This window comes from Trichoderma reesei (assembly GCF_000167675.1).
Source record: "Trichoderma reesei QM6a unplaced genomic scaffold TRIREscaffold_4, whole genome shotgun sequence".
In the NCBI taxonomy this organism is placed as follows: domain Eukaryota; kingdom Fungi; phylum Ascomycota; class Sordariomycetes; order Hypocreales; family Hypocreaceae; genus Trichoderma; species Trichoderma reesei.
In genome coordinates, this window is record NW_006711151.1 from 647,200 (window position 1) to 663,999 (window position 16,800).

The following is a 16,800-nucleotide window of genomic DNA, read 5'->3' on the forward strand; positions in this document are numbered from 1 at the left end:
TGCGTGTCAAACCCCCCCGATCCGGCTCCTGGCCTCCCATCCATGCACTAACTAACCAGACGAACTGCAGCCCATCTCACGCTCTTCTCCTGATTCCTGATTCCTGTTTCCAAATCGCTCCCCCCTTCTTTCCAGGCTTCTTCTCCAAACAGAATCTCTCCGGCCTTCACCCAGCCGAATCAGCTGCTCTCTAGCGTCGACAACCGGCAATCAGCGCCTATCGATCCTCGACACTCTTATTAGACTTCGGACTTGCGAGCCTCGCCGCATCATCGCCAATCCCTCAACCCCCCTCCTCCCTCCTTCTCCTTTCACTATCCTCCCCCTTGCGGTACAATTATCATCAAAGCCACTTCCCGACGCCTTCGACTCTTCTTCCTTCGACAGCAATCGAAAAGAGGCTCTGTGTCGCCTTCGTATCGCATCACCGCTTCCCCCCCCCCTGTCTCGACCTGATCGACGTGCGGATCCGCGACCACGCAGCTCTCCTCGACAGAGAGACCCCGACAATCAACAATCCCATCGCGGCCCGACGTCGTTCTTTGGGGTTCTCTTTGCGCGCAGGACGACCACCTGACCGAAGCGACACTGCATGATTCACTCTTGATCGCACCCGCTCCGAGACGCCTTCGATCCTCCTCTTCCAGCCTCATACATCATCCCGTCGCATTCACCGCCCATCCTTCAAAGAGAACCAGTTTCGACGCTCTTGACATTTATCCGGCGCACATCATCTCTCGATACCATCTCTTTCCCCGTCATCTATTAACTATTAATGCAAAGAATCACAGCCGCATCTGTCAGCCAACATGAAGGTGAGCGGCATATCCCGACGCACGCAGCTCAGCCCCGGACCTGAGACAACCCCGATGCTGACGAGACATGCCCGCCGCAGTACCTCCCAGTCCAAGAGTTTGAGGCCGTAACCGGCGCTCTCAACTTCAACACTCCCGACTGCAACGTTACGGGCGGATGCGATCTGTACACGACCAAGTCCACCGGCTCCGACAAGAAGCTCTACAAGAACATCGACAAGGACCTCAGCTCCCAGCATGCCGCGCTGCTCAAGCTGGGCGCCAGCCTGTCACCCCCCGACCGCGAGCACATGCTCGCAACGTCGCGCAGCATGCAGCTCTTCTCGCACTCGAGCGCATTCGGCCCGCTGTCCGAGCTCTCCAGCCGGCGGACGTTTGCTTACCTGATTGCCACGCTCAACGCCAGCCACCCTCACTACGACTTCTCCCACGTCCTGCGGCCGGGCGACTTCAAGCGGGAGCGCAATCTGAAGCGTGTCATGGCGAACCTGGACTCGATCCTGCAAAACACACGGCCTGGAGTCGAGGTTGGCACCTCGTATGATTCCTCAGCGGGCAGTGACGTGAACGCCCAGTGGGGTCCCCATTGCTGGTCTCTGATCGACAAGGAGATGCGCCTCAACGAGTGCACCATCTTCAGCTACCACCCGGAAGTCGACCCTTTTGAGGAAGACGAAAGCGCCATCTGGGCGGTGCACTACTTCTTCTTCAACAGGGCGCTCAAGCGAGTCGCCTACCTCTACGTCCGCGTCGTTCCCGTCATCTCCTCACAGAGCCCGAACCTGCGGCCCGTCAAGGGTGGCCTCCACAAGCGACACACGGCGCTCGAGTCGGACGGCGCAAAGAAGCGCGCCAAGTACTGGCTGGGCGATCAAGACGCTGAGCTGATTCCGCCGTACGAGGACGACGAGGAGCAATTGGATGACGGCCTCTACTGGAACCGTGGCGAGGACGGTGACATTGTCCAATTCTCCGACGACGACATGGCTGAGGATGAGCCCATTGATGAGGAGGACGAGGAAGACGAAGACGACGACGATGACTTTGACATGATAAGTCCAAGGCGAGAGAGGCTTATGAGTGAGGACATTGCAGGACGGATGGAGATTTAAATATGGTCACGCTCAAGTCTTCCACCAGACTGGCAATTGCCTAGTCCCGCGTAAGATCGAGGACACGGTCCTGTCTTTTCAACAAGGACATGCGCTGGAGACTCGACAAAGCCAGCCAGGCCACCACGTCGAATGGAAGCACTCGGTCTGTCTATCGACCCGGGGCCCTAGCCATTCATGGAGACGACGAGCTGCAACCGCAAATGCTCTTCTCCGATCCCTACAACTCTCTGGTTTCTGCTTGTCCTTTGGCTCTTTTACTTGGGACTGCTTTCATGGGCTTCTTCTACCCATCCCATTCTGCTTTCTCCTATAATCAGGGTGTGTGTGTGTGTGTGTGTGTGTATGTGTCATTTAGCGTGGCGCAAGGGTCTGGTTCTTGGTCGGTGAGAGCGACTGGGAACAACTGTCGCCGGGAGTTTGCTTTTTCTTTTTTGGTTGCCGTTTGGCCTATCGTCAGCATTGTTTCATGAGGGTTCTTCCCTTTCCATCATTTCCTTGTCCTCCCCGTCTCTTTCTATTAGTCATGATGCATCAGTTTTGGAAAAGAATGGGTGGCCTCTGTGAGATGGGTGGCTACCTCTTTGTTGCTCCGTCTTTGTTTGCCTGCTTTACGAGCTTGGATTGGGCGTCGTCCTTAGGGGGTTTTTGATGCCTCTCCGAGCAATGCTTTTCATACGCGGCCTTTATTTCATACCGTTTCTTTTCCTTTTCCCTTCCAGGTCTCTCTTCTTTGTTTATGAACTAGTGCTTCCGGGCTCGGGGGACTCTGGCGGTTCAAACGTATATATATATGGAATAACGCGGTAATGGCTTTCATCGCGCCTCGCTGGGGAGAGGCTTTTTTATTTCTCATATCAACATGGATTCTGGTATATCGTTTGTGCGCGGCTTCAACTTTTTTCGCAGCGCGATGGGGGGGAAAGGGCTTTCTATGCAGTTTTTTTGGGGTTTCTTTTACAACGTATTAATGCACTTCATATCTTTTCAAAGCGTCCGACCCTCGTGAGGACTGTAGCATGTTATGGATACTGAGATACGTCGTCAAAGCTGATGAATGTCGTCAAAGACTGATGGATGTCGTCAAAGCTGACAATGTGAATCGTGCCATGTACCTTGTGTATCGACCTCTGGAGAACTTCGTGACATGTATGCTTCTTGTACATCAACCACTGTGGCAGCTTTGATCACTCGCCCAGGAAACTCGAGTCCTCACGCTGCTTCTTCTTCTTCTTCTTCTTCGCTTGACGCACGCACGGTAATATGCAGCACGAGCTTTCCATTCATCTATGTAACGCAACTCGACGAAGCTAATGAAGATTATTTGGAAAAAAGAAGATGGAAAAAAAATGAGACGAGAGAAGAGAATCAACAAGAAAAAGAAAGGAAAAAGAGAGGTATGATAACAGCAAACTGGCCTTTCATGCTCTGTCTTTCACAATTGGAAGACTTGGAAAACCGCCCTATATATCTCGTTTTTGTGTACGTCCACCCCGCCCTCCTTGCTCGTGAATAATGTCGGGTATCAATTATATGTTAGATGTAATAAGGTGACAAAAGATAAATGGGAAGAGCACGCTGCCGCCAAATGCCCCTATCCAGTCTCTCTAGATTGGGTCATTATATAGATACCCCTTTGCAGTGGTAGTATGGGGAAAATGCTCTCAAGTAGAAAATCGAAGAGTTGCAGATTGCGAAACAAAAAAGGCACAATGCAGGGCGCAAGGCTCTGTATGCCCTGCCATGGAATAAATGCTCAGTGAAGATAAAAAGGAAGCTCATAAAGTAGGTCCGGATATCCCGGATCAAGCAACTGATGCCTTCCTTCTCCGGCCAAACATCTTGGAGAATCCGCTGGGCTCGTCTTGCTGGCTGGCAGTCTTGGGAGGGACAAATTCTGGCGGAGGCTCCGATTCGCGCAGGAATCTTGCCAGGTCTGCCGTCTCACCAAGAGACGCAGGCTCCCGGGGCTCGAATCGCTTCATTGTGACTCGGCCCACGGTAGGCGGTCGCTCTATGGAAGCCTTTCTCATCGGAGGAGGTCGATCCATCGAGGCCATGCTAACGGGAGGAGGATTGGCGGTGATCGGTCCGTACTTGTCGTACCCTGGCGGCATCTGGATCGGAACGTGCTTGCTGGCGAGTCCCACGCGGCTATTAAGCGAACGGACGTCGTTGGTGAAGCCCATGGCGCCAGCGCGGCTGCTGAGTGATCGAGAGTCAACCAAGGTGTTGGTCTCCTTGGAGCCGCTGCGAGTAAAGCGTCCAATGAGACTGGGCGTGCTCGTCTTCTTCTTTGGCATCATGGACGAAGCCGGGGGTGGCGGCGGTGGCGCAGGAGGAGGTTCGCAATTGAGCAGGAACTCCGCCAGACTCTCTTCTTTCTTGGCGGGAGGCCTGGGGGCCATGTCAAAGTCGTCATCGTCCTCGTCCTCGTCGCTGAAATCAATCGCATATGGATCGCGAACACGGCGAGTTTTCCTCACAGGCATGGGCATGACCATATCGTCATCTTCATCTTCTTCACCAAACATCTTGCTCATCTTTGACCTGCCCTGGTTTTTGAGAAGCGCGGAGCTGGAGTTGATGGACGTGTGTACTGACGGCATCGAATTGTCTGTGGAAGTCTGGCTATGCCGCATGTCTGGCAGAACCGCATCCACTGCTCGGCCTCCTCCAGCACCTGACATCATCTCCGATTCCATCGTGTTGCGGAAAGGAGCCACATGCTGGGGAATGTGGTTCTGGCTACCTGGGATGGGTGGGCCTTGTCGGATAAAGTCGATCAGGTCCGAGTTGTCATTTCTGCTGGTAGCAGCGGCCTCTCGGGGCTGGTAGCGACTTCGGTTATTGTTGCGACTGGCCGTTGTGGAAATGGTTTGCTGGGATTCCATGAAGCTCTTGGTCGAGGTGACGGGATTGTGGGCATTGCGCAGAGCGGCAGGCGCTCTGTCGCCCGGAGGACCTGTAGACTTGAGAAAGTCGGCAAAGTCCGAAAGCGACTCGCCGGGCGCACGAGCATCACGAGCCTTGGAAACGCCCATGCGGCCAGACAGAGAGGTAGCTCCCGGTGGAGCCCGAGGAATCGGCCCAGAGAGCTTGGGCTTGCTCTCCGTGGAAGTCTTGGGGCTGGAGGGCTGCGTTCGTGAATTCGAGGGTGAGGCATTCGAAGGCGTTGGTGACGGTCGCATCAGATCCTCGCTCTTCCGAGTGGTCTTGGTCACAACAGGACTCTCATGTGGAGTTGGAACCTAGCGGAGGCATGTTAGCAAGAAGGATGGACAAGAAAAGTGAAGACAAGGTACATACGTCGATATCACGCATGTTCTCGGGAGTCAGCGTGTATGTAATGGTTTGGTTGCTTTGAATGAGCTCTTCAAATGTGCGCGCCATGCTCTCTGCACGGCTCGAGGCGTCGTCAGAGATGGTCCTAACCGCTCTGAATCGGCTGGGAATCGAAGATGTGGACGAGTTGGACGTGTGGTTTGGTCGTGGGGGAACGCCGGAACTCAGCGGCGACGCAGCTTCCTCGCTCTCCTCCAGCACCGTCTGTTCAGCCGCAGGCCTGGGAGACTGTCGACTCGGATACGCCGCGGCCCTGTAAGGAATATCCGAAAACTGGGTGTCGGTGGCGCTTTTGGTGGCTCGCAACGACTCTCCGCGGGCGCCATGGTGAGCCTGGTCGCTTTGGACAGCCGGCAGGCTTCGATCAGCAGTCCTCATGTTCGTCTGCAGGCCATGTGGGAGGCGGCCGAGCTGATCCCGGGTTCGAGACGACGAAATAGGTGTGAGGGTAGTGCTCACTTGGTCAGTGTCTTCGTCGGACTCTGAGATGGTTTCTGCGTTTCGGACCGGCGGTCTTGTCCTCTCTACAGGCGACCGTGCGGCAGCCACAGACACTGCCGTCCGCAAGCTGGTGTCGATTGCCTTGGCTGTCCGTAGCTCGTCGGCGCCTCCCGCGCGCGACAGAGGACTAGAGCCAGAAACGGTCTTTGCCCGCGGTCGCTCGGCCAACTCCTGCGATGGTGGACGAGTAGTGACGGGACTGCGGGGTGGGACGTCGATGAGGCGCGCCGAGCGTACACTCGACGACCGGCTCAGATGCAGAACCTTACTCGAATCTGAGACGGAGCGAGAAGAATTGCTCGAGACAGACACCCTCGACGAAGTCAGAATCTCGGCCTTTTCGTATACAAACTCATCCAGATCGTCTGAGCCGCCATCATCCGAGTCACGGCCTTGCTTGGAAGAGCTATCCGGGTTCTCAGGAGTTGCTTCTGCCTCCTTTGGCTGCGCGACATCGCTTTCGGCTTCGACAGCTTTGGAGCTCGGCCGTGCCGTGGCGTAGAAAACCGACCCTCTCGTCGGCAGAGAAGTAGATCTCCTGTGAAGGCCCAGCAAGGTGGCGTAGTGACCGGACTCCGAAGCCAGAGAATCTTCGAGTAAGGAGGTCGATCCAGCGAATGACTTGACGCGGCGCGCGTCAAATCCATCTTCTTCCGCCTCGTCCTCCTCTTCTTCATCACTGTAGTGTGCCAAGCCCGGCACCTCGATCTCGGCAATATCATTGTCTCCCATAGGTAGCGGAATGTTCATGGGAAGAAGGTCGTCTGCCACGAGACTCTCCGGCTGTTCGTGCACCTCGGCAGGGCTAGCCTCATCTTCAGTGGTAGGAGCCTTGCGATCGTTGAGGCTGTTGGCGAGGCCATCTGTTATCATATGGCTAATATGGGGAGATCGGCCGGGGGCGAACTCGGCCACCGGCGCACGCAGCCTCTTCTTCCATCCTCGCCATAAGCGACCAAGAGTCCGATCAAGCGCGACCCGTTCCATGTCAACATCCTCCACGATGACTCTTTCGACAAGGGCAGCAGGGCTACGCGTTCCATCCTTGAGCTCCCTCTCCAACCTGGCGCGCATTCTTTGGCTGGCCGCCTGCCCTGCAACGGTGAGCGTGAGCTCGCCGATGTATTCCAGGACGGAAGTGAGGAAGATGGCAACGGCAGGCGAGATGATGTCGGAGGCCTGTTCATTTTCGCCCACTTCGAGATGTTCTTGCTTCATGTACTTGTCTTCGTCGTCTTCCTCCAAGTCTCCTAGGGAGGAGTAGACCATGCAACGCAGTCGGGCTCGCTTCCAGGCCAACTCAACATCCCAGTCTCCCCTTGGACTCTGAGGGTCGGTATATTCCTCATCCTCAGAGCCACCAATGTACTCCTTCAACTCTTCGTCGGCGTTCGTGATGGTTTCCTTGGCCAACTTGGGCTTGAGTACGTCCGAGACGGCTGGTCGCAAGGCTGAGAGCGAGGTCGATCTGGCAACTTGCAGGAAGTTTAGCAGAAGCTGGTCGAGGAAGCTGTTGACGAGCTGCAGGGCGGCGGGGGTTATCAGAGCGGCTTCCCTGGAGGGCACGACGCCATGCTGGTCGTACCAGGGATTTGGCTGTCCATCGTGGTCGTTGGTGATAATTTGGGAAGCGGCAGTAGAAGCGATGAAGGCGGCTTCTGGCGATACAGACAGCGGCGGCGCAAAGAACGAGTGGCTTGCGGTCGATGGCCTATCGCTCGATATGCTCTGTGACCGCGATTGGCGCGCAGGTCTGTCGCTGGAGATGCTCTGCGAGCGCACCTGGCGCGACGAGTTGACGCTGCTCGTCGGGCGCGATTCGACGGCTGAGCCCGTCATGGCTGAGGCCGGGTCTCTGTTGGATGTGATGGTGAAGAATATGTGGCTCTTTCTCTTTCCTCTGCTTCTCGCCTATCAGCTTTCCCGGAAGGGCTGGCTTGTGTGCAGCACAAGATCAGCGTGGAAAAGGAAGAAGCAAAGAGAGGTCAAGCGAAGACCCGTGTCGGGATTTTTGCAGGTCGTCGGCAGGCGATGCGAATAGGCGACGAGCAGAGTAATAGGTAGTGCGACTACTAGTACCTAGCTATTCGTGGCAATGGGGCCGTTTAAAGGGTGATAATCAATGCCGTCGATTAAAAAGGGCCCCCTGGTCATTGTTAGTCTATGAACGGGGACAATCGAACGACTGGAATGGCGACAAGGCCCGCAAGCACATGGCTTTCCAGGGACCAGGATGATGAGACACACGAGAAATGGTAGATGGAGGCTAGAGGTGGTTTCAGCCCGGGGTGGTTTGGGAAGAAGGCACAAACAAGGTGAGCAGCTGCATGTGCCACGGTGAGAGAGGCAGTCAGATGCTGGGTCGACGAGGTGAAAGACGGTGAGTTTTGCACGCTGCGAGGGAGATGCAGTTGAAATGAGCGGCGCTGTGGCCAGACCGTGAACGTGTTGAAGGCAGTTTAGAAGATAGGCATGGAGGTCAAGGCCAGGGAGAGGATTGAGGCTTGAAGATTGAAGACAGCTGGTACCACTCGGTAGCAGCCGACGCTCACGACACGACAGCCTCGTCTCTACATATGCTTGCTAATAGTAAGCTGTAGAATGCCGAAGGTCAAAGTCGCTCGTGGCATCACAGCAAGTCTTTCCCAACCCTGCATCGCCAGCACTTGCTTGGGGATTTCGAGACTGTGCGCTGACAGTCAATGCAGAAGATGAAGCACGGCTCGTTCCATGCCCATTGCTGCAGGGCGGGGAGGAAGTGTTTGGGTGTGTGTGTGCAGATAGAAAGAGCAGAGGCGAAGTGGTGATACGATACATACAGACGATTAAGGGTAGATTTGCGATGATACGACACGAGGTGAGAGGCGTAGGAAAGGCCGTCTGAGCGGTGGTGGGTTGGCGAAGACGGTGAAGAGATATTCGAATCGTGAAGAGAATCGTGAGAGGCGACGTCTGAGCGTCTTCTCCCAGGTACAGTATTAGTAGTAGTAGTAGCTGCAAGTTTCAAGATGTAGCTTGGGTTCGACTATTCTTGTCTCCAGTTGTTCTGTTGCTGAAATGAAGACCCCTTTCGCTAGCGGCGGTGCCACGATTAACGCCGTTGCTACCAAGGTAATACCTAGGTAGGTACTGGAGTAGGGCGTAGCTGCGGATAGTAGTAGTTTTTGGTATCTTGAATCAGTGCGTGCGTTGAAAGGCAGTTGAGTGTAGTGTTTGATGTGCGTGCGGCTCGAGGTGAATTCAGATGGAGGCAAAAGAGCCGGGGCTCTTCTAAATTAAGCCCGTAGAGGATCGGCGTGCCACAATGGTTTTGATGTCTTACTCCATAGTGTACCTAAGAGAAACCGCAGTGCCTGTTGTTGTTCGGAGGAAGTGAGTCCTGCTTGTGCTGCGTCCAGGTACGAAGAGATACATCTCTGTACCCTGGATTGTCGCTGCTGCCGATCATCGCCTCAACAGAACTGGACCTGACACAGAGCCGAGTATCAGCAGTTCGTCGTGCCTTCCGTGCAAGCAAATAATAATACCTACTAGGTACCTACCGAAGAAACTTCCATTTGAGCCCTCTATGACTAATCGTTCCTGTACCCGTCTTATCTCTTCTCTTCTCTCCTCTCCTCTCCTCTGCTCTAACTGTCGAATTTTCTCCATCTTCACCTTTTCATCCTCCCTTTATCATCTCTGTAACCCAATCTCTTACAGCACCTGTACCTGTGCCTGACCCGCAACGGCGGCCGACTCGCCCGCCGCCTTTCCAAATCTTTTCCCAATTCCCCATCCTGCAGAGTCCCGCCTCCACCCATCAGCCATGGCGAGACGGCCCCTGGAACCTGCCTGGCCCGGATGCCTGAAGGAGCCTAGCACAGAGGCCCTAGCGCCTCTCTAGGCCTCAGGGGGCCCCTGGCCGCTGTCCCACATCCGCTAAAGGGAGCTGCCAGCGCTCGAATCAGCAACCAAAGATTTCAGGGGTCGCATCAACGGCGCCGGTCAAATTCATGTCGGGTCAACAAATTGACTGCGGGACGACTTCACGCATCGACGATGGCTGCGTCTTTGTTGGCGCTGGTGCCCTTTGCCTGGAACCCGGAAGGTTGGAGCAGCACAGACCCGTTGCTTGACGACAAACCTCTCGCTCGCCCGGCCCAGATTCTCGCCTGTCATACTGTAGGTACTCGTACATACGAAGGACCTGGATCTGCAGGTGCTCCTCCTGGCCTCGGAAACCACAGGCAAACGACGCTGCGTTGGCTGACGACCGTCCTCCGACTCCCTCGCATTGCACAGGCCTCCACCCCGTCCATCCATGCCCGCGCTCCCTACCTATCACTGGTACCACTACCTGGAAGTCTTCGGAGATTTATGGTTGGAGGCAGGTCTTCGGACCGCATCAGCAAGGTGGTCCTGATGTCGCCATGCCACGATCCAACGCTACAGGTGCTACGGAGGCGCTGCGATGGATAGGGTTCTGTTGAATTACTCCGCAGACGTGAGCAAAGCCATCCTACTACTAGTGAGGGAACATCCGCAATGAAGGCTGATAGTTTGTCTGCTATCTCGCTAGCCTCTCGTCACTGAGGACAGGGCGACAGGACACGAGATACGATGCGCTGCTTCATCTGCTAGCCTCGCCGGCTAGTCAGTCGCACATTCGGCCCTGATTGCTCGCTCCACGCAACAGAGATGCCCGCACAACTTGACTAGACGCCAACAGCTAATCTCTCAAATAGGGTGTTCCCATCTGCCTTGATAACGTGCAGAGAATCTGCAGCCTCACGACTGGCCTCCCGTGTACGACTGCTTCGATGCTTGATCAAACGGCAAGCAGTTACGATCTCGCCATAATCCACACTCATACGAGATGGGCGTCGGGATCGTACACGTTCTGAGTTCTCTCCAACATGCTGCCGCACTGACCAGCCGCCACCCGCTCGCTACCTTTGCTCCCAAGAGCTGTCGCCGCAGCGCCAATTCATGGGCTAATCTCAGCTCTCAGCCACCATGACGAGGCCGAGTTGTTCGGGCCAACACCAGCAGCAGCATTTTGGTTTGCCAGACCGCAATCCTGTGGGGGCGAGACTCACAGATCCTCTCATAGACCCGACTAATGTCCCCTCGTCTGCCTCGCACTTCGTATGCAATATTCGAGAGCAGTTGCGGCTGTTCTACACTCCAAAGGCTTACACTATTTGGCTGATCGCGAGGCACGGCATATGGTCTGCTGCGGAGCATTCGATTTTGTGCCCCGTCATCCACGAGCCCAGGAGCATTGGTCAGCCCCATGCCCGACAGAATCACTCCAAGCCCCGAGCCAGGATGGCCAACAGGGCCGGACATCGTGGCGTTTTCTGGTCTTTGATGGTGCTGAGCCAATCAACAAAGTCCGTCTACGAGACGAGCCGGACTCGATTAAGAGTCGAGAGTGAGTTGCCAAGGCCGTTTCGTTTCGACGCTGTCGGCGAGCTCGCCTCGACGCTAGGACCCATCTCCCACCTCGTCTTTCTATGCTGCCCGCCTGTACGGTTTGGACTGAAGGACCAGCAGCTGGGCAAACAAGTATCTCCTAGAAGCCCATATGAGCAATTCCTGTCCCGTGAGCCTGTGCAGATCTCAGTTAGTCACGTAAGCCCAGGAAGGACTTGTCAGGGCTGTCCTGTCCGCCGATCGCTTACGAGTATCTCAGTTGCTTGATCCCTGTCTGTATAGGCCGCCGCCCTACATCCATAAGATTTGGGCCTCTGCATGTCTCGACGCCGATAAGGTGACGCAGCAGCTGCATACGAGTACGAATCCTACCTACTACTACCTACTTAGCAGGTATGTAGGTAGTAGGTCGAAAGAACTGCCGAGGCATGTTTGCTTACAACAGACAGAATAGGCCAGCACCCGGTGATCTGCGTGCCAGGGAGTGCAGCAGCGGGTGCATATTCATGCATGCGAGTCTTGACCTGCCCGAAGATGGATGCTGACTGCAGCAAACGCGTACAAGCAGCACGACGTCCACTTCTACAACCGCATGAAAGCTCGGGCTGTTGCCTGCCAATAGCAAGCCTGGGCTGTCAACTGCATCAGACGTTGGCCAGGTAAGTCCAAGCCGCCATGAAGCGGCCAGCCGGCCTGCAACCCCATTCGGGGCAGCCGCTCTTGTATCACGAGGAAGCCTGTGTCACAACTGCCATTCTTCTCAGTTGAAAGGATATACATGTTGTTGGCTGCCACACCAGCATGGGGAGGGACAGTGGCAGTTGAAGATGCCAAGATGTCTGGTGTATCCAACCAACACTACTATCCTCGAGTACCTATGCAAGGGATGCATGCAGCGACTGCGCTACCAACAAGTGCGCAATTACTACTTGAAGATGCAAGTCGGGGTACTACCACGTGTGGTTTACGCGTCAGAGGCCGTGAAGAGTGAATATTGGAGGCATCGCTGCGTGCTTGCATGGCAGATACATCACCTGGCCATGGCCAGCCTCATTCATTCCAAGTATGTAATAGAGGATCTCTCTCACTCTTTGTGCTCCCGCCCCAGAAGGGGCTGTTCAAGGCCGACAGAGGATTCCAGATGGATCTGCCACCCCGAGAATTCCGCATCGGCATCCTTTGCTCTTCTGACTTGCGCAAATAGTGAGGGTGAGTGGAGGAGCGTGACACAAAGGTGGCTTCCCGTCAACCCAAGAAGGCATACTTCAAACATGCTGGAGTCGGCTCGGCGAAGCCCGATGCCCGCGCCGTCGCTATTCATCGAATTCAGTGGCCTGCATATGCTGGAGACCGAGTTGCTGCACCTACATTGACCGGACTTTCTCAGATGTCTTGTTCCGAAGGATTGCCAGCGGTGTAACAGCTACGGAGGAGGTGATGGGTGTAAGTCACATACAGGTTTGTGGGCTCTGGATCCGACAGGGCAGACTGCCAGCTCCAGATGGCGGTTTATTTCACGACTGTATACGCCTATACTACAAGGATTCCACGTGAGGCGTATCAATTCGTGCACTTGGTGCTTGGTCTCGACATTATAGTCATATGTGTCCGCTTCTGATAGGTACTTTTACTGGAAGAAGGAGACTCTGGATATCTACATGCCTTGTTTGACATCCCCCTATAGTGAGCGAATTGTAGAGTGAACTGTAGAGCAGATGATGCTGTTTGAGGATATGGAAGCAGGCAGATGGGACTTCTTGAAAACCGGCCAACATGTGAATTAGGAGCCTCGTCAAGTCAACCGTCGCAATAGGGCTCATCTCATGCCACAAGCGAGGGCCATCATCAGCTGAACTTGACACGAGAAGGATTACACTGCATCAATAACAACAAGGTATTCAATAGACGTCAATAACCACCACGCAAACAAATCTCATCGTGGTCCTGAAAAATAACACCTAGCAATTCTTCTCAGACCATTACAAAACATTCTACACGGATTTTTCCGTCCGTGCAAAAGAATCGATAGAAGCGGGAAGCCGCATTAAAAGTCGTCCAACGAACATGGGCCTCGGCGCCAACACCATCCGAAGCTGAAAAGAACCCATGCGACGCGTTTCAGCGCCCCAAAAAGAACACGACCAGAACAACAGTCTTTCGACAAAAGATTGGAAAGGGGTGACAAGATGTTTGCTTGGGGAATTTTTTCAATTATGTTCTTGGGCGGCGGATATACGTGGTTATCGTGGACAAGGGGGGGGTTAGAGGAAAGCCAAACGCCCTGTTTGAATGGGCTGACGCTATTGTCTTGCCCTTCTATTTTCCCATTGTTCCTGATCTGAGGCGTGGGATGGCAAAGTGAAAATTGTTCAAAAGGAGTCAGTCGCCTCTTCTGGTGATTTTGATCAATATGGTTTTCTGTTATTGAATTGCTTCTTCTTTTCTTATTCCTCTTCTTCTGCGTACTCGGTGTCAAGGTCGAGTTTGCCAGTAGCAGACATACGAAAACCGACGCCGTATAAATCAACCCAGGAAGGACAACCCCCTTATCAACCATCCCAACAACTCACTCACACGCATCCACACGCAATCCCTCACCATCTCTCCAAAAACTCCAAGCTACAGCATATCACAAAAAGAGAGAAGAGAGACAAAGAAGACGAAAAGAAAAAGCAACCATGGCCCTGAAATTCCGCCGTCCCACCGTCCCAACAACATGGCTCCTCCCCCTGCTCGTCGTGAACCTCTTCGTCATCAACCTCGGCCTCTCGATAAGCGACTATCCGTACATGAAGCTCTGGCAGGACATCATTTGCAAGCACCACCTCGGCCTGTCATCAGACGAGCTGCTCCCCGAGCTGGAGTGCCATGATCGAGCCGTGCAGAGAGAGCTCAACATCGTGGACGTTGGATCTTCTGTGTCTTCTACAATAGGAAGTACGTCGTCCATCTTACCAACAGACTCCCAACACACCCAAGCCACAAAACTACAAGTCAAAGGGGATAAATAGCTTGCTAACTCGAAATGCAAATAGGTGCCCTCGTGGCTCTCCCCCTGGGCATGCTCTCCGACAAAGTCGGCCGCGTCCCGGTCCTCGCCCTCAGCATCATCAGCCTCTTCCTCTCCGAGGCATGCGACCTCCTCATATGCTGGAAATGGCACCACGTCCCCCTCCGAGCAATCTGGGGCTCCGGCGCAATCATGCTCCTCGGCGGCGGAAGGGGCGTTGCCGAAGCCATGGTCTTTACCAGCATCGCGGACGTGATTCCCGAGTCGAAGCGGTAAGAACATGAAGTTTTTCCTCATCTCCCAACACTCAAGGAAAAACCCCCCTTTGTGAATCGCTTCCCCCCCCCCCCCCCCCCCCCCCTTTTTTTCCCCCTAAGGATGTTCATGCTGACACTTTTGAGTGTGTACTGAAGGGCAACGTGCTTCCAATGGGTCGTCGCCGCCGTCCTCTCCTCCGAACTCTTCGGCCCCCTCATCGCAAACCGTCTCACCGAAATCTCCATCTGGTGCCCTCTCCTCCTCGAGCTCGGCCTCATTGCAGCAGGCGGCCTGGTCCTCGTTCTCTTCATGCCGGAAACCCTCCCAGCACGCAACTCTCCCGTCCTCGTCGGCGAAGACACTCCCATTATGAGCAACAGCAGCAACAACAACAACGACAACAACATCACCACAAACAACAACACCAACAAAACCACAAACACCATCGACAATATCACAGAAACCCCCGAAAATTCCTCCTCCCAATCACCCACAAAATCCGCCCTCGCAACCATCTTCCGCCGTCCCGCAATCTACCTCCTGCCCGGCTCCATCCTCGCCATGCCAGCCGTAACCTCCCAGTACGGCATCGTCATGCGCATCATGCCCATCCAGTTCAACTGGCCCCTCTCCCGCGCCTCCCTCCTCTTCTCCCTAAACGCCGCCGTCACCCTCCTCACCCTGCTCCTCATCCTCCCCGCGACCTCGTACCTGCTCTACCGCCGCAGCTCATCGTCCTCATCCTCCTCCTCCTCGCCTCTCCAGCGCGACAGGATTCTCGCCCGTGCCAGCGTCGTCCTCTTCGTCCTCGGATCGCTCTTCCTCGTCGTCGGCGGCAGGGTCAGCCTCGTCATTCTCGGCGTCGCCGTTTCGGCGCTCGGATCGGGTGTCCCCACGCTGTGCCGTACTCTGCTCATCGCTTCTGTCGGGGAACAGAGAACGGGCTCCGTCTTTGGCGTCATTGCCGCTGGTGAGGTTCTGGGGATGCTGGCTTGTGAGCTGATTATCGGCCCCCTCTTTGATATTGGCCTGAGGACGTGGCTGGGCTTGCCCTTCTGCCTCGGCATGGTCATCTCTACAACGACGTGTGTGTTGACGTGGCTGGTCCGTGATATCGATGTATAAGAAGAAGAGCCACAAGACGGGATTATATATGCTATAGATGGTTTACATAGTCGCAACTGCGATGTTGAAAGCAGCTGCTGGAGCGACATTGGGCTACATTGCTCACCTATATTATATACTTTTGGAGACCATCGTTGCCTTTGATGCCGAACTAGCCCTGGCCAGCAGAGCAGCGAACACGATTTAATCAAAGTGAGCAAGATATTGAGGGATCAAATCTTTCATTCTGGTATTGATCAAACTAGGGAATAATCACAGCAACGATCTTCATCATCACTAGGGGGTATCTTTCCACGCCATCGGGAATCTCTCCACCAATCCATCCTCCAATGTCCATTCTAGTAGTTGGCCTCGGCCTGCTTCTGAATATCCACCTCAGCACCACGCTGCTGTGTCTTGCCCTTGTCGTGCAACTCCTCGTAGCGTGCCTGGCCTTCCTTGTCTCGCGCCAGGCCCGCGACGGCACTGCCAACCGCGCCCTGGGCTCGGTCGCTCAATCCGTGACTGAAGTCGCGAACTTGGCCCTTTGCTTCTTGCTGCTGGCCCTCGAGGTTCTGCTCACGTCCAGACTGCTTCAGAGACTGTAGCACCCATGTTAGCCGACTAGTCGTACGATATGGACAAAGCAAACTGCATCATCATCAAGGAAAGCTTACCTCGTTGCCGGTGAGACCACCAAGCGTCTCCTTAGCAGCACCCACGGTCTGGTTCCACGAGCCCTGGGTCCTGTTGGGGTCGTCCCTGGTGAAGGTGCCCGTGCTGGAGATGGTGCCTCCGGGGAGCTTGGCTGCTGCCTGAGAGGCCTCGTACTCTGCCTCAGCCTTTTCCTGGCGCACCTGGCCCTCGGCCTGGTGGCTCTTATTGCCCGTCAGGCTGCCGACGGCGTTCTGGACTGCGCCGGTGGCGGACTCGAGGTAGGAGCTGAGGGTGGAGGGCTTGTTGTTGGTGTTGTCAGACATTTTGATGAGAAGTAGATTTTAATCAAGATATTTCAAAGTGTTTTTGCTGTGCGTGTGGTGGTTTTGTAGGTTGGTTGTTGTTATTGATATTTGTTGTAGTTGTTGTGATGTGAATGTGCAAGAGGGAATGATGCCGAGCAGCAGAAGCAAGCTCTTAAATAGATACCACGTCCAAGCATCACGGGAAGCCGCAATCCTGATCCCCGATGACGATCATTGCAGCCGCCATCCACGCATGGCTCCTTCCAACCAAT

General features: G+C 54.8%; 4 protein-coding genes across 4 annotated transcripts; 2 read left to right on the forward strand and 2 right to left on the reverse strand.

The window, feature by feature from the left end:
- Nucleotides 1–234: 234 nt before the first annotated feature.
- On the forward strand, nt 235–1,927 carry TRIREDRAFT_21749 (uncharacterized protein; the record flags this gene model as incomplete). The annotated part of the gene is made up of 2 exons (XM_006963008.1): nt 235–815; nt 896–1,927. The coding sequence occupies exons 1-2, from the start codon at nt 810–812 to the stop codon at nt 1,925–1,927; spliced, it is 1,038 nt and encodes a 345-aa protein (XP_006963070.1). The 5' UTR covers nt 235–809.
- Nucleotides 1,928–3,732: 1,805 nt separating this feature from the next.
- TRIREDRAFT_104831 (uncharacterized protein) lies at nt 3,733–7,612 on the reverse strand (the record flags this gene model as incomplete). The annotated part of the gene is made up of 2 exons (XM_006963322.1): nt 3,733–5,178; nt 5,237–7,612. The coding sequence occupies 2 exons, from the start codon at nt 7,610–7,612 to the stop codon at nt 3,733–3,735; spliced, it is 3,822 nt and encodes a 1,273-aa protein (XP_006963384.1).
- Nucleotides 7,613–14,255: 6,643 nt separating this feature from the next.
- On the forward strand, nt 14,256–15,587 carry TRIREDRAFT_57643 (uncharacterized protein; the record flags this gene model as incomplete). Its single annotated transcript, XM_006963138.1, has 2 exons — nt 14,256–14,476; nt 14,618–15,587. The coding sequence occupies 2 exons, from the start codon at nt 14,256–14,258 to the stop codon at nt 15,585–15,587; spliced, it is 1,191 nt and encodes a 396-aa protein (XP_006963200.1).
- Nucleotides 15,588–15,800: 213 nt separating this feature from the next.
- TRIREDRAFT_45971 (uncharacterized protein) lies at nt 15,801–16,635 on the reverse strand. Its single transcript, XM_006963048.1, has 2 exons — nt 16,244–16,635; nt 15,801–16,168 (listed from the first exon to the last, which is right to left on the reverse strand). Exons 1-2 carry the CDS (start codon nt 16,544–16,546, stop codon nt 15,926–15,928), a joined length of 546 nt encoding a protein of 181 aa, XP_006963110.1. The 5' UTR covers nt 16,547–16,635; the 3' UTR covers nt 15,801–15,925.
- Between the last annotated feature and the right edge of the window lie 165 nt (nt 16,636–16,800).